This window comes from Verticillium dahliae, genomic scaffold (assembly GCF_000150675.1).
Source record: "Verticillium dahliae VdLs.17 supercont1.22 genomic scaffold, whole genome shotgun sequence".
NCBI lineage: Eukaryota > Fungi > Ascomycota > Sordariomycetes > Glomerellales > Plectosphaerellaceae > Verticillium > Verticillium dahliae.
Window position 1 is genome coordinate 601,690 of NW_009276918.1, and position 22,757 is coordinate 624,446.

At 46.9% G+C, this 22,757-nt stretch overlaps 8 protein-coding genes across 8 annotated transcripts; 3 read left to right on the forward strand and 5 right to left on the reverse strand.

Moving 5' to 3' along the window:
- Positions 1-47: 47 nt before the first annotated feature.
- On the forward strand, positions 48-1,443 carry VDAG_08854 (solute carrier family 25 member 38). Its single transcript, XM_009651171.1, has 2 exons — positions 48-357; positions 410-1,443. The coding sequence occupies exons 1-2, from the start codon at positions 324-326 to the stop codon at positions 1,339-1,341; spliced, it is 966 nt and encodes a 321-aa protein (XP_009649466.1). The 5' UTR covers positions 48-323; the 3' UTR covers positions 1,342-1,443.
- Positions 261-2,768, reverse strand: VDAG_08855 (uncharacterized protein; the record flags this gene model as incomplete). Its single annotated transcript, XM_009651172.1, has 2 exons — positions 261-1,736; positions 1,803-2,768. 2 exons carry the CDS (start codon positions 2,766-2,768, stop codon positions 1,494-1,496), a joined length of 1,209 nt encoding a protein of 402 aa, XP_009649467.1. The 3' UTR covers positions 261-1,493.
- An 857-nt stretch (positions 2,769-3,625) lies between these two features.
- VDAG_08856 (uncharacterized protein) lies at positions 3,626-4,684 on the reverse strand. The gene is made up of 3 exons (XM_009651173.1): positions 4,460-4,684; positions 4,205-4,371; positions 3,626-4,154 (listed from the first exon to the last, which is right to left on the reverse strand). The coding sequence occupies exons 1-3, from the start codon at positions 4,487-4,489 to the stop codon at positions 3,989-3,991; spliced, it is 363 nt and encodes a 120-aa protein (XP_009649468.1). The 5' UTR covers positions 4,490-4,684; the 3' UTR covers positions 3,626-3,988.
- Positions 4,685-7,093: 2,409 nt separating this feature from the next.
- VDAG_08857 (uncharacterized protein) lies at positions 7,094-10,110 on the forward strand (the record flags this gene model as incomplete). Its single annotated transcript, XM_009651174.1, has 3 exons — positions 7,094-7,640; positions 7,698-9,085; positions 9,238-10,110. Exons 1-3 carry the CDS (start codon positions 7,535-7,537, stop codon positions 10,108-10,110), a joined length of 2,367 nt encoding a protein of 788 aa, XP_009649469.1. The 5' UTR covers positions 7,094-7,534.
- VDAG_08858 (ankyrin repeat-containing protein) lies at positions 9,298-11,637 on the reverse strand. Its single transcript, XM_009651175.1, has 8 exons — positions 11,327-11,637; positions 11,215-11,240; positions 11,025-11,153; positions 10,843-10,945; positions 10,777-10,790; positions 10,489-10,726; positions 10,334-10,428; positions 9,298-10,273 (listed from the first exon to the last, which is right to left on the reverse strand). Exons 1-8 carry the CDS (start codon positions 11,379-11,381, stop codon positions 10,217-10,219), a joined length of 717 nt encoding a protein of 238 aa, XP_009649470.1. The 5' UTR covers positions 11,382-11,637; the 3' UTR covers positions 9,298-10,216.
- Positions 11,638-12,479: 842 nt separating this feature from the next.
- On the forward strand, positions 12,480-14,944 carry VDAG_08859 (pre-mRNA-splicing factor prp46). The gene is made up of 3 exons (XM_009651176.1): positions 12,480-13,781; positions 13,837-14,001; positions 14,072-14,944. The coding sequence occupies exons 1-3, from the start codon at positions 12,584-12,586 to the stop codon at positions 14,155-14,157; spliced, it is 1,449 nt and encodes a 482-aa protein (XP_009649471.1). The 5' UTR covers positions 12,480-12,583; the 3' UTR covers positions 14,158-14,944.
- VDAG_08860 (origin recognition complex subunit 1) lies at positions 14,184-16,771 on the reverse strand. Its single transcript, XM_009651177.1, has 4 exons — positions 16,205-16,771; positions 15,723-16,153; positions 15,239-15,663; positions 14,184-14,978 (listed from the first exon to the last, which is right to left on the reverse strand). Exons 1-4 carry the CDS (start codon positions 16,610-16,612, stop codon positions 14,233-14,235), a joined length of 2,010 nt encoding a protein of 669 aa, XP_009649472.1. The 5' UTR covers positions 16,613-16,771; the 3' UTR covers positions 14,184-14,232.
- A 1,107-nt stretch (positions 16,772-17,878) lies between these two features.
- On the reverse strand, positions 17,879-19,612 carry VDAG_08861 (pyruvate dehydrogenase protein X component). Its single transcript, XM_009651178.1, has 4 exons — positions 19,250-19,612; positions 18,815-19,186; positions 18,349-18,741; positions 17,879-18,300 (listed from the first exon to the last, which is right to left on the reverse strand). The coding sequence occupies exons 1-4, from the start codon at positions 19,481-19,483 to the stop codon at positions 18,004-18,006; spliced, it is 1,296 nt and encodes a 431-aa protein (XP_009649473.1). The 5' UTR covers positions 19,484-19,612; the 3' UTR covers positions 17,879-18,003.
- Between the last annotated feature and the right edge of the window lie 3,145 nt (positions 19,613-22,757).

Genomic DNA, 22,757 nt, shown 5'->3' on the forward strand with positions numbered 1-22,757 from the left:
CATCTAGCTAACCCGGCCCCGTGGTCCGGAACAACTCCCAAACCATCGGGATTGTGTAATCTCTGCCGTCATGGATCACCTCGCCTACCGTGCGTTCCAACTCACCTTTCCAACAACAATACTATCTCCCACGCTCAACCGTTATTGTGTCAACCATACCGCATGATGGCCCAACATCTCGTCTACGCTCCGACCCCTCTTGCTTAGCCCACGACCATTGTTGTCAGATCAAGCGGGACCGCCCGGCGTCTTGGTTCCCAACAGTGGCCCCAGTCTTCAAGCAACCCTTTCTTCACACGCCCGTATTTCACCGTGGAGTTCCAATGGCCCACAATGGGAGCACCAGATCAAAATCCTGTGAGCTACAGTTCCCGATGGTCCTCGCGCCCGGCTGATGCAGATTCATCAGCCTTTCACTTTGCAGCCGGCCTGGGGTCCGGCGTTTGCTCGGCGGTGCTCCTCCAACCCTTGGACCTGCTGAAGACCCGAGTTCAACAGTCGGGTCATCGGTCACTGTCTTCCTCTTTGAGTGAGGTAGCAGCATCTCCAGACAAGTTACGGACGCTCTGGCGAGGCACAGTCCCTTCAGCTTTGCGGACAGGCTTCGGCTCAGCTCTCTACTTCACCTCTCTCAATGCTATCCGCGAACATGTTTCCAAGTCAAATCTTTTAGGACATGCTGCCCCACGCACGTCGCATTCATCATCCCTCCCTCGACTTTCAAATTCCGCCAACCTTGTTGCCGGGGCCGTCGCTAGGACCTTTGCCGGCTTCGTACTCATGCCATTGACTGTCATTAAGGTCCGATACGAGTCGAGCATGTATTCTTACCAATCCATCTTAGGCGCCTCCAAAGACATATACATCGCGAACGGCCTTCGTGGCTTCTTCTCGGGCTTCGGCGCCACGGCTGTCCGCGATGCGCCCTACGCGGGCATGTATGTTCTCTTTTACGAACTGCTTAAAAAGCGTATGAGCAGTCTAGTCGTCCCACAGCAAGCGGCTGTCGGCCACGATGGAAATGCATCGCTTAAGATGTCGCAAGCAGGCACCATTAACTTTACTTCTGCCATTCTCGCCGGAGCGGCGTGCTCGGCCGTCTCAAATCCATTCGACGCAATCAAAACGCGAATCCAGTTGCAGCCACAGGCGTATCCTAACATGTACCGAGCGTGCCGCAAGATGCTCGCGGAGGAAGGCGTAAGATCCCTATTCGATGGCCTCGCTCTACGAATGAGCAGGAAGGCGCTGAGCTCTGCTCTAGCGTGGACAGTGTATGAAGAACTGATGCGGAGGGCAGAGCGCATGTGGAACCCAAATATGGAGCGGGTCGAGGTATAGATTGTACTTGTATCGTTGCTCTCCTCTCTGGTCTTCTCCTAGGTTTGTTCTTCAGTATGGGAGGCAGTATGGTCTTGAAATAACACAAGTTTGTCTGGTTGCACTCTTCCACTGACGTACAGCGCAAGCAGCATCATCTTGACTGCTTCATTTTAGGCCGGCCGAGCACCAGCCAGGTACATCAGGAGCGCAGGCGACTTGCTACGCTTACGGTCTCCCCCCTTCTTCCTCACCCACTCAAACTTCGGGTCATCGCGATCTCGCCTCTTGTCCCCATCTCCGACATCCAACAAGAGCCGGCCTGACCTCTTCTCGCGGACATCTCTGGTATGCTTCCAAAGGGTGTCCTGTTCCCATTCTGGTACCCAACGTCTGATGAGGACGTAATCGGGATCCTAGAATACATGATCAGCATGAGTACCATTGCTAGAAACCGTTGATTCCGTAGGTCAGGCACATACCTGATCCACTTCGTACTCAATACGGTAGGTCCGTAATGTTTCGATGGACAGGTGCCTACGGGCCATGCGTGTATAGGTTGGGCGCGCTACCGCATTGCCGACCGGCACAAAGGGTACCTGAGGGAGTGATGCTGGCGCCTTGACCTTGTCTGGAACCTTCTCCTTCTTTAGGATGGCAGCGATATGCTTCTCGTCGACGCCCGAGTTGATGAGGTCCTCTTGGAGACGTCGCTTGTATTCCTTTTCGCGCGCATCCTTCTCCTTCTGCTCTTGCGCGATTCGTTCCAGCTCCTTCTGCTTGTACTTTGCAACAGCCTCCTTGGCCTGCTTTTCGAGCTTCTCCTTTTCCTCGGCCTCCCGCTCTTCCTCACGTAAACGTTGCAGCTCCAATTCTTTTTTGATGCGTGCTTCTTCCTTGACCTGCTGCTCCCGAGCACGAATGGCGTCAAGTTCGCGCTTGGCACGCTGCAGCTCAGCCTCCTCGCGAAATTCTTTATGAGCTCGTCGCTCCTCCTTATCGCGAGCTTGGTGAAGCCGCATCTCTTCCAGCTCTCGCCGTGTCTGCTCCATTTCAAACTCCTCTCGGGTCATGTAACCGGACCCGGATCGCGAACGGGAGCGGGAGTGGTCTCGGTGGCGGGCTGGCATGACTTGGAGTCCGCGCCGATCATCATCGGAATCCGAGTGCTCATTGTAAATGCGGTTGTTAATAATGACGGGAGCTGGCGCGGGGGCTGGCGCAGGCGGGGAGTTCGGCGGGCTGGGACGTCGAAAGCGCTCGCGCGAGCGAGAGCGGGTCCTGATGACAGTGCGCTCCGGTACAAGATAGGATTGGGGCCGCTGCTCTGTGGGAAAGTAGCTCACTGGGCGATGCCGAGGTGGTTCGACATAATTGTAAGGCGGGGAGGCGCGCCTCCTTGATACATGTATGTTCAGATCCTCGTCGTCAGAGTAGTAGCTACTCATTTTGGTAACAAACAGTCGCTGTTCTTGGGAAAAGAGTCGTGTTTCGGAGCGTCAAGAATACCAACTTCAGGCTGGGCGCTGATGGGTCAGACGAGGTTTCTCTTAGTGCTGACACAGAAGGGAGGGGAAGCGGCCGACGATGTCGAAGCGCCTGCAACGCCTACTTGGGTAATGTGGTGCAGAGGGGGTTCAAGGAACAGGCTGGAGAGGATAACATGTGTGTCCAGAGTAGCCGCGAGTATTCGGACTATCCCCGTGTAGAGGACGGCGATAAGTTGGGCGTTGGTAGGCAGGGAAATAGTGCGCGGGAGGGGGAGGGGGGGAATAAGGGTCGGCAGGGCAGTAGGGTGGGTGTCGCCGTTTTATCTTCGAGCGCCCGTCTCGCTCTTCGCCAGTTCTCCGCCACTCATTCTGCTGGTCGCATGCATAACCCCCTCATCCTTCGCGCAAGACAGGCTGACAATCGGCATCGGCGCCCATGTCGGGCTTTGGCGCCCTTGTAGGGCTGCACCGTGGCCATGTTGTGGCTCGGAAGGATTTGGGGGCCAGAAGGCATCCATGGATGTTGGTGAGAGGAGCTGATCGTCTTTTATTGGACTGGCGCGACCACCGACAGGACGGCTGACCCCAAGACCCCGTTCGCCGTCCAATAGGATGAGCATTTGGTATGAGGAGCGGGGTGGCCTACTGACGAAGGGGAAATGGTGGGAATGATAGCAGGCTGCTGGGATCAGCGATGTTGGCGAGGACCAGCACAGGTCACCCCGACTTCACAACGCGGGAGCCCTCTGAGGTGACTGCCTGCCTCAGCTTCCGTTTCACAATGTGGTCTGCGCTGCTGAGCAAGCCAGAACTACAATAGTACATTGCCTGGGCCGGACTGGCATTCTGTTTAACGCACGATACTGGAGAGCAAAAGCTGTGTATCAGAGCCGGAGCGATGGCTACATCTACCCATCTAGGTGAGCTCTGGCAAACATATAGGATCGCAACAGAGACGTCATGGACGCAGAATATTGACAATACCCGGTACCAGAATCCTCTCTGAGCGAAGAACATGGGCAAGACGCCGATCACAGGAATGGCTGGCGAGGCGTCTCACGCCGGTGCACTTGTGTCCTCGTCCGGGCTGTCTTTTGAAATGGGTTGGGTTGTGGGTGGATAAGGTAAGCTGTGCAACCATGTTGATCCAGTGCCCAAAAACCCATCCGTCTCCCCCTTCAGGCACCCTGGGACTTGAGCATCTGATCAATCGCTTGTCGGCTGTTCTTGAAAGTCGTCTCAAGATAATGCAGTTTCTGTCCAAGCTTTTCCACCTCGTTTTCCTTATCTTTGATCTGAGTGTCCAGTTTCTCTGTGAGCTTTGGCGTAGGTAGCGCAACGAACCTAGCGGTTGGTGAGTGCTGAAACGCGAGAGCTGACCCGAGTGGACTCACATTTTGCCAACTCCCTCGAACACCTTGGACCCTCTCGGGAGCCCGGATACCTCGTCCAAGGTCAAACGCAGCATGCGCATTTCACGCTGCTTGGAGGCCGTCTGCGACCGCGCCTGTCCAATCTGTTGTTGAGCTGCAATCGCCTGGCCCTCGATCTCCCTCATCAACTGTTCAGCCACGCAATTCGCGTTAGCCTAATGCACCGCTGCTGCTATTCCGAGACTATGCCGTGAGTCAAAAGGGGCCCTTACAGACCTTCTCCAGAGCCTGGTTAGGAATCGACATGATGAGAAGCCCTGTAAGCAGGTTGCGCAGCTCAAATCGGTTGCTAGGCGAGTCAGTTGACTGTGCAGTCAAGTTCGCTCAGTCGTAGGTTCAAAGTAGACGGTACGAGCCGTGCTCTCTGTAGCGTGCGCTGTCCAGTGGTTGTCGAAGTGTTGGTGCGAGTTCGTTGTTACAGGCGATGTAGGCAACATGGGTACTGTGAGAGGAGAGCGGCAGAGTCAAGCTGTTCAGGCGGATCCCCACCTCTTTCGAACACTATCGATATGCATATCGGTTGGCGCTAAGACCACGGCATCATGCCTCTTGCATATATTGTGTATATGGGGCAAACCCTGCTGCCAAACTGACTTGACGTTGATGTACAGTACACTTGGGGATTTTTCTTGAGGCACCTTCTTCTAGTAACATGCTCTTCTTCCCACGGCGTCGGGGTACCTCGCGCCTCATTTTCATTCGTTACGCGCGCCACCGATCACGCTCGTTACACCTTTTCCTTGACCCTCACTACCTGTGGGACAGACAACAGGTGGCCCTGCCACAGCAGCTTGTACTCATTTTCGCGGCCTCCAAGACACCGCCGAAGCCAGATGCCCCATACAATGTAGTAGTATCCTGCTCAGTCGCATTAGCTTCTCCATTTAGGGGCAACTGAGGTGACCGAGCATAAGCCGGGACCAGCAGGTTGTGGGCATGTCAAACTGTACCTCCAAGACCCGTCATCAAATGCCACCAACCATGTCCCTCCAGCAAAATCCCCCATGGAAGACCTACATGCCTCCTCCAACGGGTAATTGTATTGCAGTAGTGATTATCCAGATTCCAGATGAAGAATCCGCCAAGAAACACCGTGAGCCCTGTACCTACCATCAACCACATGGTTGCCAGGATACGCTTGGCTTTGGCAGGATCTTGGGCATGGAGTTTCGGTCGGAGCTCTGTCTCCATGACATAGACACTGCGGAGTAGAACAATTGCTGTCAAGATACCATAGGAGTTTTGATGGAACAGGGGATCTTTTGAGATGTGATAGTACGCCTACATGGCGAATTTGAAAGTGAGCTGCATGATCAGGGGGTCGGATACCAGACTCTGACTGTACCGTTATGAATGCTGCCAAGGCAATGAGCGCAAGGCCCAGGAACGCCGAAAACAGGTTTGACCTGCGATATGTAAAGGTTGCAAAGCACATAACGCATGTTGTATAAATCATGGACAGTTCGTCAACGAGCTGCATAGGATCTGCACGAGGTCAGAACGAATCGCCGCAGGTCAGGAGATCTGCGGCTTCCAGCCGCGCTCAAGCTTACACTTCAGGGTGGAATGAAAAGCTGTTGAGCCCGCGCCGACAATGATATATCCCAGAAAAGATATCACAAAGACGCGGTCGTGGTGGTGCTTTAGACAATTCTGAATGCCTCGGGCCCCTAGCCACAGGAAGAGCAAATTGGTCAATGTCTGTTTGTCGCCAAGAAGGCGGCATTAGACATGGCACGACAAGGGGTTCAGTGAAACCAACATTGCAAATTTCTGCGCAGTAGTACGAGACAACGTAATCCTTCGAGTCCTTATCAGCACGGCGGTCTTCTGTCGCTGCCTGTTTGAACTCGAACTCAGGGAGACACTACCTCTTCACAAAAATTCAAGGTTACAGTTTTCGGACCCCAGAAACCTTCGTGGCCGTTGCTGTCATCGTAAGGAAAACCAAATGATGGGCCCCTGGACGGTGTCGTTGAGCTCATCTTGTCGAGCGTGTCCCGTAGCAAGCAATCGCAGGTTGAACTTGACGTAAGTAATGCGGCGTGCTCAGTGGTTGAACCGACGACACCTCACTGTAGGCACAGAGTACAGACTGGTGATTACGTTGGGCAGCAGCGGTATCAGACAAGTGACGGAGAAAATCGGGGTGGTTGTGATAAAACGTTTTGAGCTTGTCGCTGTGGTGGGGGGGAACAATGGTTCAGTGCTCGGAATGGCCACCAGAGAATCCAATGTAGCAGGCCGAGGCTGCCGAAGCGCGTGGAGTACGCGTCCTCTTCATGACTGGTATGCTCTGGGAAGGCCATGTGTCCATTCCCCCCTCATTTCGAATCGAATCAACTCATACCAAGAGAAGAGCTACAGTACATACGTGCACCGAACATTTACACAAGCTTATCCTGCTAGCGGCAGCATGACTGGCAAGCTGTAGGGGGAAATGGCCTGAAGTGTCAACCGCGAAAACTCGACACTGCTCGTCTGTCCCCTCCGAGGTTGGTCTGATAAGGTGAGAGGCTTGTGGGTCGGAAACCAAGATGAGCCGATAGCAGGACAAGTATACATGGTAGACATTGGGGGGATGCCAGAGAGCTGGCCGTGGTTCCAGTCGAGAATGACGTATACACGTCTCAAACACCACGGTCTACCTATCTAGGTACCTACCTAGGCCTGCTAGGTACCTCACCTAGGTAGGTAGGTGCCTGAGGTACCTAGGTAGTCTAATAACCTTTGGAAGGAGGACCAAAGCATGTACGAACGCTTAGTCATCGCCAACACTCCACCTGTCGACTGGACCCAAGCCGTAAGGTGATCTATTTTTACCACTCCGTCTTCTACCACGTACTCCTTGAGCTTCGTGTAATTACCTACCTACCTTACTTTAGTAAGGCAGTCACGGCAGAATAGCGAAAGCTACCCATGACCTTGTGGCATTTCTTATGAAGGTCGGTACATAGACAAGTTCATTCATTTTGTCAGCAACGTTTCTTGGGCCGCCAGAATTGCTCGAATTTACCCATCAGCGAAACGACTGCGACCCGTCAAGCCTCGAAGCCCGAGCTGTCCGTCTGCGTGTTCACGCCTATTCATTCAATGCTCTAGGTTCGATCACCGACACCGCTTCCAGCCTGGCCACGACCATCCGGGCACGAGATGACCGCATTGCACAGATTCCTACGTTCATCGCTATCCTCACAGGAGCTCTGAGATATGGCGAATCAGGGGAAAGGCTCGAGATGGGGCTCGTTGTTGTCACAAGCCGTGGCTGGCATGGAGGCGCATCTTGACAATATGCTCGCCGAAGGTGAAGGTGGACCGAATGCCACGAAACAAGCACAGGGCACGAGCGGGAACCCTCATCGTCAATCTGCAACTGTCCAGGCCAAAAATGTGCCGGGTAAGTCAAATTGCTGTCACGATGGGCTGTATTAGGCCATAGCTTACTGATCAACAGCATCGCCCCGGACGTCCTCCAGCAGTAACCGAGTGAACGATCGCTTGCAAGAGCGCTTGGCTAAAGCCATCGCAACCAAAGGCGGCAGCAACGCAACCGAGGTTTCTAGTACCATAACCAATCCCATTGATTTTCCGAACAACAAAGCTTCCACCACATCGGAGAATAGCGCTGAGAATCAGGCCCAACAACTACGTGGTTCAGAAAGCCCGCAAACGGCTACGGTCGAGGCAGCCGTCATTGAACCTCTGTCCACGAACGAAACACACAGCACTGGGGTAGATGATGTGCGAGACGAGGCGAAGCACCATGGTGCTGATTCTATCGAGCTCGAGGAGGAACATCTCGCAATCAATTTGCCTCCATCTTCTGAAGTGACGACAACACCTCTCGATTCACTCTGTAGTCGCTGTCGTTCCTTGGACGTCAAGATTTCGACCTTGGAGGCTGAGCATCGTGGTGAGGTCCATCGCTATATTGAGCAGGTTGACGCTTTGCAGGCCAAATTGCAATATTTGTCCCGTGAAGCGAGTCAAGTTGCGAGGAATGCTATCAAAGATACTCAGTCGGGCACCCTGGAGCGAAAATTGGCTGAAAAAGATGAGAGGATCGCGGTGCTAATGGAGGAAGGGAGAGGCATGGCTGCTACTGAACAGAAGCATCGAAACGTGATAAAGAAGCTCAGGATTCAGGTGGCCGATAACGAAAAGGCCAACGTCGAGCTGAAAGCCGCGCTTCAGCAGGCGCGGGCGGGTTTAGCTGATTTTCGTGCAAGCGAAGCAAAGCTCGAACAGCTTGAGAAAGCTCGATTCGAGTGGCAAGTTGGGTCGGCAAAGATGCGTGAGGAGCTGAGCTTGCTGCGATCAGACCTTAGCGCAAAGCAGATCACTATTGACTCTCTTCGACAAGATCTACAAAAAGCAATGGATGAAGCGGATACATCCGCATCGCGGGCTCTCGCTGACGCTTTGGAAGCGGAAAAACGACGAGCCAGGGAGTTCGAGGACAACATTGCGTCACTGCAGGTCGAAAAGAATCTGGTCGCCGAACGAGCCAAGAAGAGGGAGGCAGAGCTCAGAGAAAAGGCCGATGAGGCTGCGGAACGCTCACGTATTGCTCAATTGGAGCTGCAAGGTGAAATGCAGGCAATCGAGGGCAGACTCGAGGCCATGCGGGCTCTAGCAGAAGAGGCTTCATCAGGGGCTGTCGGCGACTCTCAGGCCAAACTTTTGCGACAAATGGAAACACTCCAGACTCAGCACGCTATTGCTAGCGAAAATTGGCAGGGAATAGAAGCTAGTCTCGCCACACGCCTAAGCAATTTGGAGAAGGAGAGAAACGATGCATTGCGGAGAGAGTCAGATATGAGAAAGAAGGCTAGGGAAACGGTCAGTCAAAGCCTGTGTCAACAGCCCCTCCCAAGCATGTTTGATTCGGGCTGACAAGAGGTCAGGCACTTCGCTGCAAACGACAAGAAGAAGAAATCCACGATCTGAGTAGCAGGATTTCGAATAGTCAGCCTGAGTCTGACCAATTCAAGGACCAGCTCGTGACACTCCAGAAGCGTGCAGAGGCTGCGGAAGCTGCGCTTGCACAAGCCAAGGCAGATTTCGAAAAACAACAAGCCAGTTGGAAAGCGGAGCGCTGGGATCATCCTGATCGACGCCTTTGGCTGGAGGACGTCCCAGTCGCATCGCCGAGGATACAGAGTCGGCCAGATTCACCGTTACTGTCTGTGCCCGTAAGGACTTTCAGCTCGGATCTCCTCGTTTCACAGGGGCCATCCGGCAAGGGTCGGAAAATTTCAACACCTGGCAGCGTTGCTGACGGCTTTCACGACTCATTTTCGCCGGGCAGGCGATTGTCAAGCCAGCCCCCTTTAAGGCCTTTTGTGCTTCCGAACAGCGCTGGCCTTTCGTCTTCAGTGTCCATGGCCTCGTTTGATCCACCTCGGGAAGGCGTGCAAACGGCAACGTCACATCTGGGTGAACGAGATGATATATCAGACGTGTTAGATGCGTCTTCTTCTCCACGCCAAATGATGCAAGACATGGTATCAGTATCAACTGTTGGAGCGGGACCATCAGTCCAGCTTGTTGAGCGCATGAGTGCGGCGATTCGGCGACTTGAGGGAGAGAAGATGGCATCAAGAGAGGAGCTGTCTAGAATATCGGGTCAGAGAGACGAGGCCCGGGCGGAGTTGGTTGCTCTCATGAAGGAAACACAATCTGCAGAAGCGACATCCAGGAAGGTGTCGGACTTGGAGGACGAGGTGGCGAATATCAACGAGAGATACCAGACCACGCTTGAGCTGCTTGGCGAGAAGAGCGAACTTGTGGAAGAGCTGCGAGCTGATGTGGAGGATGTCAAGGCCATGTATCGAGACCTTGTAGAAAGAACAGTAAAAGGGTGATTGTTCTTCGGAAAATCATCGTAGGCCTATTCATTGCTGTGGAATTTTACTACGCAGTTGATCACGGCAGTCACTTCCGTCTTCCTTCTCTGCACTCATGGCATGTTTACTTTAGAAGCTCGATCCCTTCAGCTTCAGCAAAACGCTCAATGTAGTAACGAACCTATGAGCAGGTTAGATGGAAGAGGCAGCATATGATGGGTCATGTTATGAGGGTGCAGACCTCGTTGTCCGGCGCTAGATCGAGTGCGAGGTTCCCTTCCATGTCGCGTTTGCTGACGTCTGCCCCAGCTTTCAACAGGGCGACAGCTGTATCGCCTGCACCATCTCGAGTTAACAAGGGAGAGTGGGTTTCAGGCATAACACCGGAGCACATACCATGCCCCTCGGCTATAGCATGGTGAAGGGCAGTGTAGCCAAAGTTATCTGTGGCATCCAATGGACTTTTATGCTTAAGCAACAGGTTAACCATCGGCACCGAACCGATAGCCGACGCTCTGTGAATCGCATATTGGCCTCTCTTGTCGCGCACTCGTGCAGAAAGCGGAGTTTTCAAGGCTAGCAGACGCTTGGCTAAGTCGAGGTTGTTTTTTGAGGCGATGAAATGAAGGACATTCTATCGTGGTTGAGTTTAGACTCTTATCAGCCTCAAATGAATGGGCTCACCTGTCCGTTGAGATCTGTCATCCCCAGGTCAGTGCCTGCAGATAATGTATAGGACCGATCACTGACTCTTAAGGTTGATATCGGCACCCCGAGAGAGCAAAACATCCATGACTGCGTCGCCGTCCAGTAGACTGCCTGCGATCATCACAGGTGACCAGCCGCTACCATCCTTCATATAAGAGGAGCTGTCAGCGTCGAACAGGCACCAGGCTGGCCTCTGGAGGCCTGGGACCCGCAAAGCCTCTTACCTGCACATCAGGGTCAAACCCACGGAGTTGAGTAAGCAGCACAACAATGTCAATCTTGTTCGCAGATACCGCCCAATGGATAGGCATTCGGCCATCGTCGTCTACACATGCTGCAAGCTTCGGGTCCGTCTGGTGCACAAAGGCGTCAATCTGTACCCAAAGTCCCGCCCAGAAGGGGTTATATTCGCACCTTTAAAATAGCCTCCACCAGAGACACTATGGCAAACGTCAGTACGGCAGATCACACAAACATTTCGCCAAAGCCAAAGTGCCCATTTATTACTGGAAGGCAGTTGCGTTACCTTTCCCCTCCCTTGCAGCAGCATGAAGTGCAAATTTGGCTTGCGGCTCGTCCATCGTGCACGCGCTCACTGCTGATTGATCTCACAAGAAAGAGATACACCCTTCAGGTCACTATCTCGATAGACGTTGTAGACTTGCGTCGAGCTTGAGGGACGGGAATCCTTGCAGCTGTGATGAAGGGGAGGTACAAGACTCTCAAAACGGCAGCTGGTTGCAAGAAACCTGAGTAGAAGCTGCTACTTGTCAAACTGAAGTTGCTGGTATTCCCCTACAGCACTGACGTGAGGAGGATTACAGCATTGGTGTGGGCATATCTGGCTGTGTAGGTAGGTAGATAGTGAAGTGGCTACTAATAGTAGTTACAGTCATGCGATAAAAGTAACGAACACCCCCAATTTTACACCAAAATTCGCCAAAACATACCAACTTTAGAACTTAGTTATAAGTCGTATAATAGTATATAGACTCTAGAATTTATTATATAGATTAAGAATAACTAGAAAGAATATATATTTAGACTTTTAACTTCTATAGCTCGAAGGTTATATAATAATTAGTACTAAAAATTAATAGATATTTTTTTTAAAAAATAATCTTCTTATATAATATATCTTAACTTAAATTAAGTAGCTATAAGTATAGAGGATAGCTTACTTAGTAGTATATATATACTATATAGATATATTAATAAGCTTTAGTACTTTGAGTTGATTTATTAAGAGTAAAATAATATAGTTTATCTTTATCTATCTCTATCTCATAAAGGTCTTAGTATATTTAAAGATATTAATATATATTATAGTTTTAGCTCGAAATATACTATAGTACTGTCTATATATTTACTCCAGTTAACAGGATAGTGATATTAAGGCTTAAAGTTAATATGCTTTAGTGTAAAATAGGTTCTGTTCGTTTCTTTTGTCGCCCCATTGTACCTACCTTAGGTACCTTGCCTACCTGGGTATCGGCGGCTGGCTGCAGAGAAGGTGCCTCAAGCAATGCATGAACCCATACATGCCGACCCCACTTGGCCAAAGGCGTGTGGTACCTGGGTACATGGTAGGTACCTTAACAACCAGAGCTCTAGTGCCTGAATTGGCAGCTTTCTCGCCTAGGTACCTCAAGAGGTACAGTCGTTCCTCAATACTTTTTGCGACGTGCCTCACGAACGGCCGACAGCCTTACTGACTGTCAATGATAGCCACCAGGATATACCTACCTGTTTAACCTCCTTCCTCTTCGGAACTCGAGTAGCCATGAGCGACATGTCATCGCCAATTGTTCCGGACCGACTTGCGACGCTTGGCCGACTGGTGGATGGGAATGCAAGAACGACGCGATCCATCTTCACCACTTCGACAACTTTACCCTCCAGCAAGCGACAGAGGACGGTCGAAGCGGATACGAAAACAGAAGGCACCGCCAGCACAAACAGGCGCTTCGAGCTCGAGTATGCTAGCGTTCAGGATCTACCCGACGCAATTGCTGCAAAACTGCCTCCGTCAGGCAAGTCTAGGAAACATGTTGTGCGCCAGGTTGCAAAAGTTACCCCAGGCACGTCGACAAGCCCGAAGTTGCTGGAAGGACCACAATCCACATCGGCAGAGCACGAGATCAACGTGTCTACAGGGACGAGCATCAACACTGTTGGTTCGGGCTCGCAGCCACCGACTGGACACAATGAGACGAGCCTCTCGCGGATCACATCTACACAACCTCTCAAACCACAATGGCACCCTCCTTGGAAACTGATGCGAGTTATATCGGGACATCTCGGCTGGGTCAGGAGTCTCACAGTAGAGCCAGGCAACAAGTGGTTCGCCAGTGGCGCAGGCGACCGTACCATCAAAATCTGGGACCTCGCGACAGGCTCTCTGCGCCTTACATTGACTGGTCACATTTCGACCGTTCGAGGTCTTGCTGTTAGTCCCAGACACCCCTATCTCTTCTCCTGCGGCGAAGATAAGATGGTCAAATGTTGGGATCTGGAGACGAACAAGGTCATCAGGCACTACCATGGACATCTTAGCGGCGTCTACACCCTAGCATTGCACCCAACCTTGGACGTGCTCGTAACGGGAGGGCGGGATGGTGTAGCCAGAGTCTGGGATATGCGCACCAGGAGTAACATTCACGTCCTTTCGGGACACACAGCAACCGTTTCCGACGTCAAGTGTCAGGAAGCAGACCCTCAGGTCATTAGTTCGTCTCTCGATTCCACAGTCAGGCTTTGGGACCTGGCAGCGGGCAAAACTATGGGTGTCTTAACGCATCACAAAAAAGGTGTTCGGGCCCTGGCCACACACCCAAGCGAGTTCACCTTCGCAACAGGAAGCACGGGCAGCATCAAGCAGTGGAAATGTCCGGAGGGGGCTTTCATGCAAAATTTTGATGGGCACAACGCTATCATCAACACCTTGAGCGTGAATCAAGAAAACGTTTTATTTTCTGGAGGTACGTAACTTTTGTCAGTCGGGGTTACCCAACTGTCAGCTAACCCTGAATTCAGGTGACAATGGCTCTATGAGTTTTTGGGATTGGAAGAGCGGACACCGCTTTCAGTCTTTGGACACAACGGCACAGCCCGGTTCACTCGATGCCGAAGCTGGGATTATGAGCTCGACGTTTGATAGATCAGGCTTGCGCCTTATCTGCGGCGAGGCAGATAAAACCAGTGAGTCCTCGCCAACACACGTCTGACTTTTTGCCTGGAAATGTTCCTTATACTAATACGCCGTGTGCAGTCAAAATTTGGAAACAAGATGAAAATGCCACGCCGGAAACGCACCCCCTTGTCTGGCAACCTTCACTGGCTCACCGGAAGTTTTGATTTTTCGGCATCAGCCTTCGGTCATATCGCCAAGAATTCATCTTGCGTTCAATAACATAATGTCTTGAGTTCGACTCATAAACCAACGCCCATGGCCCTTAGTTCTGCATCGTCTCTGAAAGCCATCTTGATCTCCTCGTCTCCCACTGCAAGTCGCAACTTGCACGGACGTTCTGCCCTTTGCGATTCTAGTATAATAATTCCAGCCCCTGCGAGGTCCGTCGCGCCAGTCTGCAAGCACATTTGTTCAGTCACTACCGTGTAGCGGTTGGGACGGACGCCGCCAGATCCCATTTGCATCGACGCTTGCAATGCGTCGAGCGTCGCTGGCAGTAAGCTTCCAGACGCCATATTCAATACACGTTGTACCTCGTCCATAATATCGCCAAATATGGCATCGCTTGTTCCGCTTTTCTGCGTTCGTGCCACCAAAGCAAAGAGCAACAGTCGTGGTCCGAGAGCGAGAGAACGGAGATACTGCTGAATGGGGTTAGTCGTGGCTTCATTGATGGCTCTCCTGATAGTGGCAATGGTAACTCTGCCCCCACGCTGTGTCGTCTTGATATCTTCGTTTCCTTGTTGATATGATCCGTGGCTTGGAGTTGTGGGCACAGGTTGGGCCTCGGCTTCGGCAAGTTCTACTGCACGTCGGCATATATCGAGAGCTCTCCGAGCGTCGCCGCTGACGGCGGCGACTTTGCGGCTCGCGAATTGGACTGCATCCGGCTCTACGAGGTCGCCTGGGATACCTTCGAGTCTTGACTGAATGATCTTCATCAATTGTTCGTGATTATACCCCGGAAATGTGATCCTTGTAAGGCCTGTAGGGAGTCAGATGCAAATCTTGAGTGGGTTAAAATCCTGTTGCACAAACCCAACCGACTACTTATTTTATTGCTCAACGTTCGCTCTGGAAGATCCATGGTGTTGGCGACTGCAAGGACAATGAGTCTGCTATGTCGTAGTGCCGGCCAGTTGAAAAAATTATACATGACGCTTTGGTTTTTCGTGACGAGCTGATCCAGTTCGTCCATCAACACGACACATGGTATCCGTCGGGGACTTGGGTTATTGAACTCACGTTCAAGCAAATCTAGTGCTTGAACTGGACTGACACGTTCGCTTTTGAGAGCTTCCCACAGTAGACTATAAGACTGGTGGGGGTCGGTAATCTTCATGCCGTTGATCTCGACAAAGATGAAGTCATCGAGCTCATCGGACCTGACACAGCTCTCCAACCGTCCTATAACCTCACGGACAGTAGCAGTTTTCCCAGTGCCCGGGGTACCTGCTATATAGATACAACTGCCAGAGCCATCAATAATCGCAGCCTCGAGATGGGAGTAAACGGATGAGAACTCATTCTCCCGGCATGGTAAGCTGGTTGGTACTGATGCGACATGCAGTCGAGATCGGGCTAGTTGGAATGGCGATGACTGTAGTTGGGTAGGAGACAGCCTGCGTGTTGCCAGAGGGGTGAACTGCAATGTCCTCTTCACCTTGAACCTGTATGGTAGGGCTAGTCAGTAGAGGGTCCGCTTTTGTCAGAGGATACGCGAGAATACCTTCTGCTCGAAGTTGGCGTTGTTGCTGCAGTCTTTTTGGAGTGAGGCGTTGGCGGGTCTTTCCTGCGCTTCTTCTGCGCTCGTTCTTGTTCTGAACCGGAGGAATCATCGACGCCTACGGCATATTCTTTGAGAGACTCGTCGCGTCCTGAAGGTTGCCTTCTTGTCGATTTGGTGTTTGCTTGGAGGTATTGCACCAAGCCGTGAATATCGTCCTCCGTACCACGAAATATATCTTCCCAGCAAAACTCTTCAGTGAAGATGGCTGTTCTTGTGTTACACCCGCGGCGACACATGAAGACCTTGGAGTTTCGTGGTGCTCTCCCTGATGGATACCGTCGTTGGAACATATCGAATGATAGGACCGTCGCCTTTCCATTAATAGCGGTAAGAGGATTGATATCCCATGAAGGTGTTATGTAGAGCTCATGCTGCGGGTGTTAGCAATCGACCCGTGATGGTGTTCGGAGGCTATAGAATACCGGGAGGAAGTCGTTTCGCTTCTTCTTCTTCGTGATGATTTCTTTGTCCGTGGAAAACCACATGAACTCGGCTGCTTTTTCCCCATCTTCACGCTCTAAAAAACTGCAGATAATTGCTACCCAGGCCTCTTTTAACCCTTCAGCCTTCAGCAATACACACTCTCCGACGAGGCATCGAAATCCTTCCAGCTGGGCTCCGATGATTTTACGACCTGCACTTGGTGCATCTCTGACTTTGTGCTTGTGACTGGAGGCAATATCCTCGGGATGGGAGTTAGCTGGCTCCTCATACATCCATTCCCAAGGGATATCATCAGTGCCGAGTTCGTCGTCAGAGTCGTCTCTTGGAACCCCGGTGGGCTCTTTGAATTGTCGACGTGACGACGAATTTCGAGGTTTCGTTGCCATCGATATACTATTGAGATGCGCTGTGGATTTACGGAGTGCGCGCTGGGCAGAATAACCAAACAAAAGCTAGAAAATCGGGTTCGATGGCAAGGAAGTAACGTATCGCTAAACGATGCTTTAGATAGTTGGAGAACATCCGCGCTCCGACGACGCGTCAATGGAGGATCAGACGCGACAGGCCGTGAGCATAGACAGGCAACCTTGCTAGGTAATTAAAGGAACAAATTACAGGGACAAAATAGATCTAGGGCGTAATTGCATTTAACTATAGCTTAAAGAAAACTAAGATTAAGTTAGTAATTATAGAAAATATAAGCTATCTAGGAAATGAAACTAAAATTAAAGTAAATATTAAATTAATATTTATTATAGAAAATATAATAATATATTAAATTTTAAAGCTTAATATATATATATTCTACTTTATTATTCTAAATACTTAGATTATAAAAGATTTTTATATTTTCTTATTATAATATAGTTTTATTATAAGCTATATTCTTAATAATATAAAGGGATTTATATTTATATTACTCTTCTACCCTAGCTATAATAATATATAGCTAATTAATTATATCCTATATAGATAGGTATATAGAATATAATTATATTATTTATAAGTATTAAGAGGACTTAACTATTTATATAAACTTTAATTTAGTACTTTAGCTATACCTACGAGCTCTATACCTATAAGCTCTAAATAGGTAGGGTAGGTAGTATAAGACTTATAATATAACTAATACTATCTCTCTAAATTACTACTATTTATATAAGTTAGATATACCTATCTAGTTTATAGATTATATAAGCTATAATTTATATACTCCTAAGAGCTATAAATCCTAGCTATAGTATTACGGGCATAGTGGATAGGCAACTAGGTGGATCCTATTATATGACTATAAGTCGGTAATCATAGTCCCGTAATCACTAACGGGGATCACCTTCCCGTAATTACTACTAGATAATTATAGTATAGTAATCACGGAACTATAATAATTAGCCTTTATAAATCCTAATTATATAACTAGGGATTATAATATATATAGAGAACCCCTATATCCTCCTATAATAAGGAGGGATATCTTAATATAATACTATTATTCGAGTATTTAAGATCTAAGATTATCGGTCCCCGTAACCACGACTATATCATATAGTAATCCTCCAATAATTACTATATCGGTAATTACTATCCTAATTACTACCCTAGGGAATCCCCTAATATTAGTTCAATAATAAGATTAATAAGTAAGTAGTATATATCGCAACTCGAATTGTTAAACGTTCATTCAATGTACAATCAATGCGCAGCTGAAATCCTTACTATCTATAAATAACGCCGCCATACCACTCTCGATCTATATTGTACAGACTACACTGACAGCTTATAGCAGCATCCTCCTTGGATCCTCGATATACTCCTTAATCTTCACCAAGAACTGCACGGCCTCCCTCCCGTCCAGCAGGCGATGGTCGTAGGTGAGAGCGAGGTACATCATGGGACGAACCTCGACCTTGCCATTGACAGCAATAGGGCGCTCCTTGATGGCGTGGAGACCAAGTACGGCGGTCTGGGGAAGGTTAATGATAGGAGTCCCCATGAGGGAACCAAAAACGCCGCCGTTGCTGATAGTGAAAGTTCCACCAGCCATATCCTCAATCGTGAGCTTGCCGTCACGAGCCTGCAAATAATTAGCCATGTCACTCATGCATGAAGACTAAAAACATACCTTCTTGCCCATGTCGGCAATTGCCTGTTCAATGCCAACCATGCCCATGGACTCTGTGTTGCGCACGACGGGTGTCACAAGACCCTTCTCGGTTGCAACAGCAACGCTGATGTCGACATAATCACGGTACACAATGGTGTCGCCACCATTGGGTCCTTCAATTGAAGCATTCACGGCCGGGATGTCACGCATGGCGAGAACGGTCGCGCGTGCAAAGGCACTCATGAAGCCAAGCTTCACACCGTCCTTCTTCAGGACATCATCCTTGTAAAGTTTGCGGAATTCCATCAGCGATGACATGTCCACCTCATTGAATGTAGTCAGGGAAGCAGCAGTGTTCTGCGACTGCTTGAGGCGTTCTGCGATCCGGAGACGCATACGGTTCATTTTCACCTATAATGTGTTCGGTGAGTAATAGTCCATGGTTACCTGGCTGAAAAGACCGCAGCCAAAAGGGTCAACATACGCGACGTTCCTCACGGTTTCCGACCGTAGGACCAGAGCTCGAGCTCTCCTTAGCAACATCCTTCGAGGGCTTGCTTGTTTCCTTTGCTGGCGGAGCAGGCTTGCTGCTGCTACTGCCAGTTGCGGGTGCATCTTGCTTCGGCTCCGGCTTGGGCTCGGGTTTCGACTCAGGCGAAGGCTCGGACTGAGGCTTCTCAGCTTCGTTTCCTTGTTGGCTCGGTGTGTTTGATGAATCAGCCTTTGCCTCGGTGCTGGAAGGTGCTCCGCCAAGCTCTAGTCTGACGATGTCCTGTCCAACGGTGACGGTGTCCTCCTCATTGACGAGAAACTCTTTGATGGTGCCGGCTTCTGGTGCATTCACAGCGACGTCGATCTAGGCAAGCAGCCTCTGGTCAGCATGGAGGACGGACACAGCACAATGTTCGATTGGGGGCACCTTGTCAGTTTCAATTGTCGCAATTTCCTCGTCCTGTTCAACGTAGTCGCCAACCGACTTTTGCCATTGCTTCAATGTTCCCTCCGAAATTGACTCAGCCATCTGCGGGACCTGAACGATCTTGTCGGCATAGTTGCGCACATGTCGCATCATGATGGGCACCATCGCAATGTGTTGTGGCTGGCAACGACGCAGGGGCATCATGCGTGCCGCCGTGAGAACTCGTCTTGACATCATAATGAAGGTTAAAGCAAGAGATCCGGCGAAATAATGTTCGGGCGGGTTCGCAGAGTCGACGGTGGGCGTGTGTCTGAGGTGTTGATACAGTTATACGGAGGAGGGAGTCTTGGCTTAGCGAGGCGTAGAGGCCATGTTTTTATATAGTATAGCTGCCGGGAATGGAGGAAATGCTTAATTGACCTTACGGGTACCTGAGCTGGCCCGAGAGTTAGCGTTGTGTTCCGTACTGCTCCGAGGAAAATCTTGATAACGAAATATCTACCTATCGAATAGCTTAGTAAGTAGCTAGCACAAGTAGGGTATCAGGGAGCTAATGCCTATATCGGCTCCTTATACTAGCATATTAATAAAACAACATATAAGGGAGGCACCTAATATAAGAATATAAGTCTAAAGTAGTATATATTTAAAAAGGAAGTAAGATATATTATAATATATTTAACTTTAGAATAGAAATATTATTAAAGACCTTTATTAGGACTATACTTAGGGGTATATTATAGTAATATAAGATAGTTAAAGCTATCTCTAGCTACTTATAAAGAGTTAGATATTAGGAACCTAGTACCTATATATATTATCGCTAATATTTCAGTAATAGGCCTAAGTTTAAAAGAGAAATCAAGGCTATACTTAATAGCCTCGATAAACTAAAGTTAATATAATAGTTTATTTATTACTTATTAATCTATTTACTTTCCTTAATCTAGGCCCTTAGCTTAATACCTTTATATTCTTTAATTTCTATAACCTATAATTAGATTAAATTAATTAATAAATTAATTTAAGTATATTAGAACTTAAAAGTAAATTACTTATTATAATAAATATTATTCTAAGGATAAGCTAATAAGAATATTAATAGAATTATTAAAGGGTAACTATAATAGGAAGATTACTCTAAAACCTAAACCCTCTTTAGAGAATTATCGTTAAAATATTTAATGAAAAAACGATTTAAGCTAGATTATAAATATAAATTCTTTACGCCTTAATCTATAAATTCTATAATTAGAGGTATAAGAATAATCTCTAAATTTAAGGTTCTATTAATTATATTCTTATTATAAAGAATTATAATAAGCTATTTATTTATAAATATAAAATATTTAAAAAGGATATTATTATTATTTAAATCGATTATTAGTTTATTATAATTAGAATTAAAAATACCTTTTAATTTAATATAAATATAGCTTAAATAATTAGATAATTAATAATTAAATTTATTTATATTTTATAAGTAATATAATAAAATTATATTTAGAAGCTTAAAGCTATTTATAGAGAGGACCTTATAAGAGTTATAAGGAGTTAGAGTCTTATAACTACTCTAGTAGCTTAAATAAAAGCTAAACTATAACGATATATATATTATTAAAAAGAGAGAAATCATAGCTATAGAATAGTATACTTTTTATAATATTCTATAGAGCTATTCTATAATAATAAGTATTTAAGTTCTCTTATACCCTATTAACTAGAGCTTAAAATCCGACTCTACTTCCCCTATAGGTCTAGAGGTAGTCTAAGCACCTTATCTACGTATAGCTATTAAGGGTTAGAGTATTATATTATAAAGGTATAGGGCTAAGGGCCTAGATTAGGGAAAGTAATAGGATCGGCGAATAATCGGTAAGCTATTATATTAACTTTAACTTATCGAGGCTATCGAGTATAGCCTCGACCTCCCCTTTTAAACTCTAGCTTATTACTAAAGCGTCTACGATAATATAAATAGGGGTTAGGTTCCTAATATCTAACTCCTTATATTACCTCCCCTCTTAGAGGTCTAGTCCCTAGAACTTATAATACCTTTATTAATACGTCTTAGTACCTTAATATATTACTTCTTAGGCTTTATTCCCTAGTATAGCTATAACGTAGAGCTAAGTTAGATATATTATAGAAATTATAATAATAGTAATATTAATAATAGCCTAAAAGTAAGTAATAATATAGAATAATCCTTACTATTAATTTATAAGTAATAGTTTATCGTACTTATTTTATAAAGTTCTCTCTATTATATTTATAACTCTCCTAGATATTATTATCCTTAGCTTCTTTTAATAATCGATATTCCTATACTTATTATATTCCTATTTTATCCGCTTAATCCTATATTTACCCTTAATTACTTCGGTCTCTTTATCTAATCGTTATTATATCGGATATTACCCTTTAATTTAATAAAGTATATTTATATAATCCTTAATTAGCCTAGGCTTATAATCGCTAGCTTCCCGATACTAAGGCTAGGAACCCCTTATACGAGTACTATTTCGGAAAACTCGCTTCTTAGCTAGATATTAAATATATAGCTAATCGTTCTAATATTAAATATATTATTTATAAATTTAATAAAAGTATTTATTTTATTATAAATTTATTAAATCTTTTAACTATATTAATTAATAATTATAGATCCTTAAGCCCCTTTATAGGGTTACTTAGTTTATTTAATAAGAGGTTTATAATTAAATATATATTAATAAAGGTACGACCTTATATAATTATTTATCGAAATAGTATATTTATTATTTCTCTTACTTTATTAAAATAATTAAATATTTTAAGAAAATATTAGAAATTACTATTAATTTAATTAATAATAGCTATTTCTATAATATTATAGATTATATTTAAACTTTTAGGTTCCTTTTAATTAATTATATAATATCTATTCGCTAAAATATCCTTAATATATTTACTATTATCTCTCTAGTTTTATTAATTTATAAATTTCTTAGCCTTTTATTTTACGTCCTTTTATTAATTAAGTCTTCTTTAATAAATTTAACCTCTAAGCTATAAAGCCCTTAAAGAAGCTATTATTATTCGCTAATTTAAGTATATTATTTATTATTAAGAGGCTAATACCCTTAAGCTCGCCCTTTTCTATTTTTATATCGATTTATATAATTACCCTTTAAATAGCGAAGATACTATTAAACTAATCTATAGCTACCCTAAACTTCTTATTAATCCTAAGCTAATCGATCTATTAATCGATACCCTTAATAATAATAGCCCTATTTATTTACGCTTTTAAAGCGCTTATTACCTAGGCTATACCCTTATTAGCCGATTATCCTCCTATATCTCTAAGAATATAGATATTATTATAGCCTCTATTATAAGCGAGAAGGAGAATATTATTATTAAGAAGGAGGTAATAGCTACGAAGAAGAAAGAGATAGAGGAGCGTAAAATAATAGAGAAGGCTATTAAGCTAATAGCTATTAAGGAGAAGAAAGTAATTAAT

What these genes read in the sequence shown, in the direction of transcription:
- VDAG_08861 (XM_009651178.1), bottom strand. Translation starts at nt 19,483, where the DNA reads ATGTCAAGACGAGTTCTCACGGCGGCACGCATGATGCCCCTGCGTCGT. An exon ending in CGACAATTGAAACTGACAAG is followed by an intron (nt 19,187 to 19,249) that starts GTGCCCCCAATC and finishes CTGCTTGCCTAG; the next exon opens with ATCGACGTCGCTGTGAATGC. An exon ending in GAAACCGTGAGGAACGTCGC is followed by an intron (nt 18,742 to 18,814) that starts GTATGTTGACCC and finishes AACACATTATAG; the next exon opens with GTGAAAATGAACCGTATGCG.
- VDAG_08856 (XM_009651173.1), bottom strand. Translation starts at nt 4,489, where the DNA reads ATGTCGATTCCTAACCAGGCTCTGGAGAAG. An exon ending in CTAACCAGGCTCTGGAGAAG is followed by an intron (nt 4,372 to 4,459) that starts GTCTGTAAGGGC and finishes GTGGCTGAACAG; the next exon opens with TTGATGAGGGAGATCGAGGG. An exon ending in TTCGAGGGAGTTGGCAAAAT is followed by an intron (nt 4,155 to 4,204) that starts GTGAGTCCACTC and finishes ACCAACCGCTAG; the next exon opens with GTTCGTTGCGCTACCTACGC.
- VDAG_08859 (XM_009651176.1), top strand. Translation starts at nt 12,584, where the DNA reads ATGAGCGACATGTCATCGCCAATTGTTCCGGACCGACTTGCGACGCTT. An exon ending in AAACGTTTTATTTTCTGGAG is followed by an intron (nt 13,782 to 13,836) that starts GTACGTAACTTT and finishes CCCTGAATTCAG; the next exon opens with GTGACAATGGCTCTATGAGT. An exon ending in CGGCGAGGCAGATAAAACCA is followed by an intron (nt 14,002 to 14,071) that starts GTGAGTCCTCGC and finishes CGCCGTGTGCAG; the next exon opens with TCAAAATTTGGAAACAAGAT.
- VDAG_08854 (XM_009651171.1), top strand. Translation starts at nt 324, where the DNA reads ATGGCCCACAATGGGAGCACCAGATCAAAATCCT. An exon ending in GAGCACCAGATCAAAATCCT is followed by an intron (nt 358 to 409) that starts GTGAGCTACAGT and finishes CAGATTCATCAG; the next exon opens with CCTTTCACTTTGCAGCCGGC.
- VDAG_08858 (XM_009651175.1), bottom strand. Translation starts at nt 11,381, where the DNA reads ATGGACGAGCCGCAAGCCAAATTTGCACTTCATGCTGCTGCAAGGGAG. An exon ending in TGGTGGAGGCTATTTTAAAG is followed by an intron (nt 11,154 to 11,214) that starts GTGCGAATATAA and finishes TTTGTGCACCAG; the next exon opens with ACGGACCCGAAGCTTGCAGC. An exon ending in TGCTATAGCCGAGGGGCATG is followed by an intron (nt 10,429 to 10,488) that starts GTATGTGCTCCG and finishes GAGATGGTGCAG; the next exon opens with GCGATACAGCTGTCGCCCTG.
- VDAG_08860 (XM_009651177.1), bottom strand. Translation starts at nt 16,612, where the DNA reads ATGGCAACGAAACCTCGAAATTCGTCGTCACGTCGACAATTCAAAGAG. An exon ending in ACGCCAACTTCGAGCAGAAG is followed by an intron (nt 15,664 to 15,722) that starts GTATTCTCGCGT and finishes CCTACCATACAG; the next exon opens with GTTCAAGGTGAAGAGGACAT. An exon ending in AGCACTAGATTTGCTTGAAC is followed by an intron (nt 14,979 to 15,238) that starts GTGAGTTCAATA and finishes GACTCCCTACAG; the next exon opens with GCCTTACAAGGATCACATTT.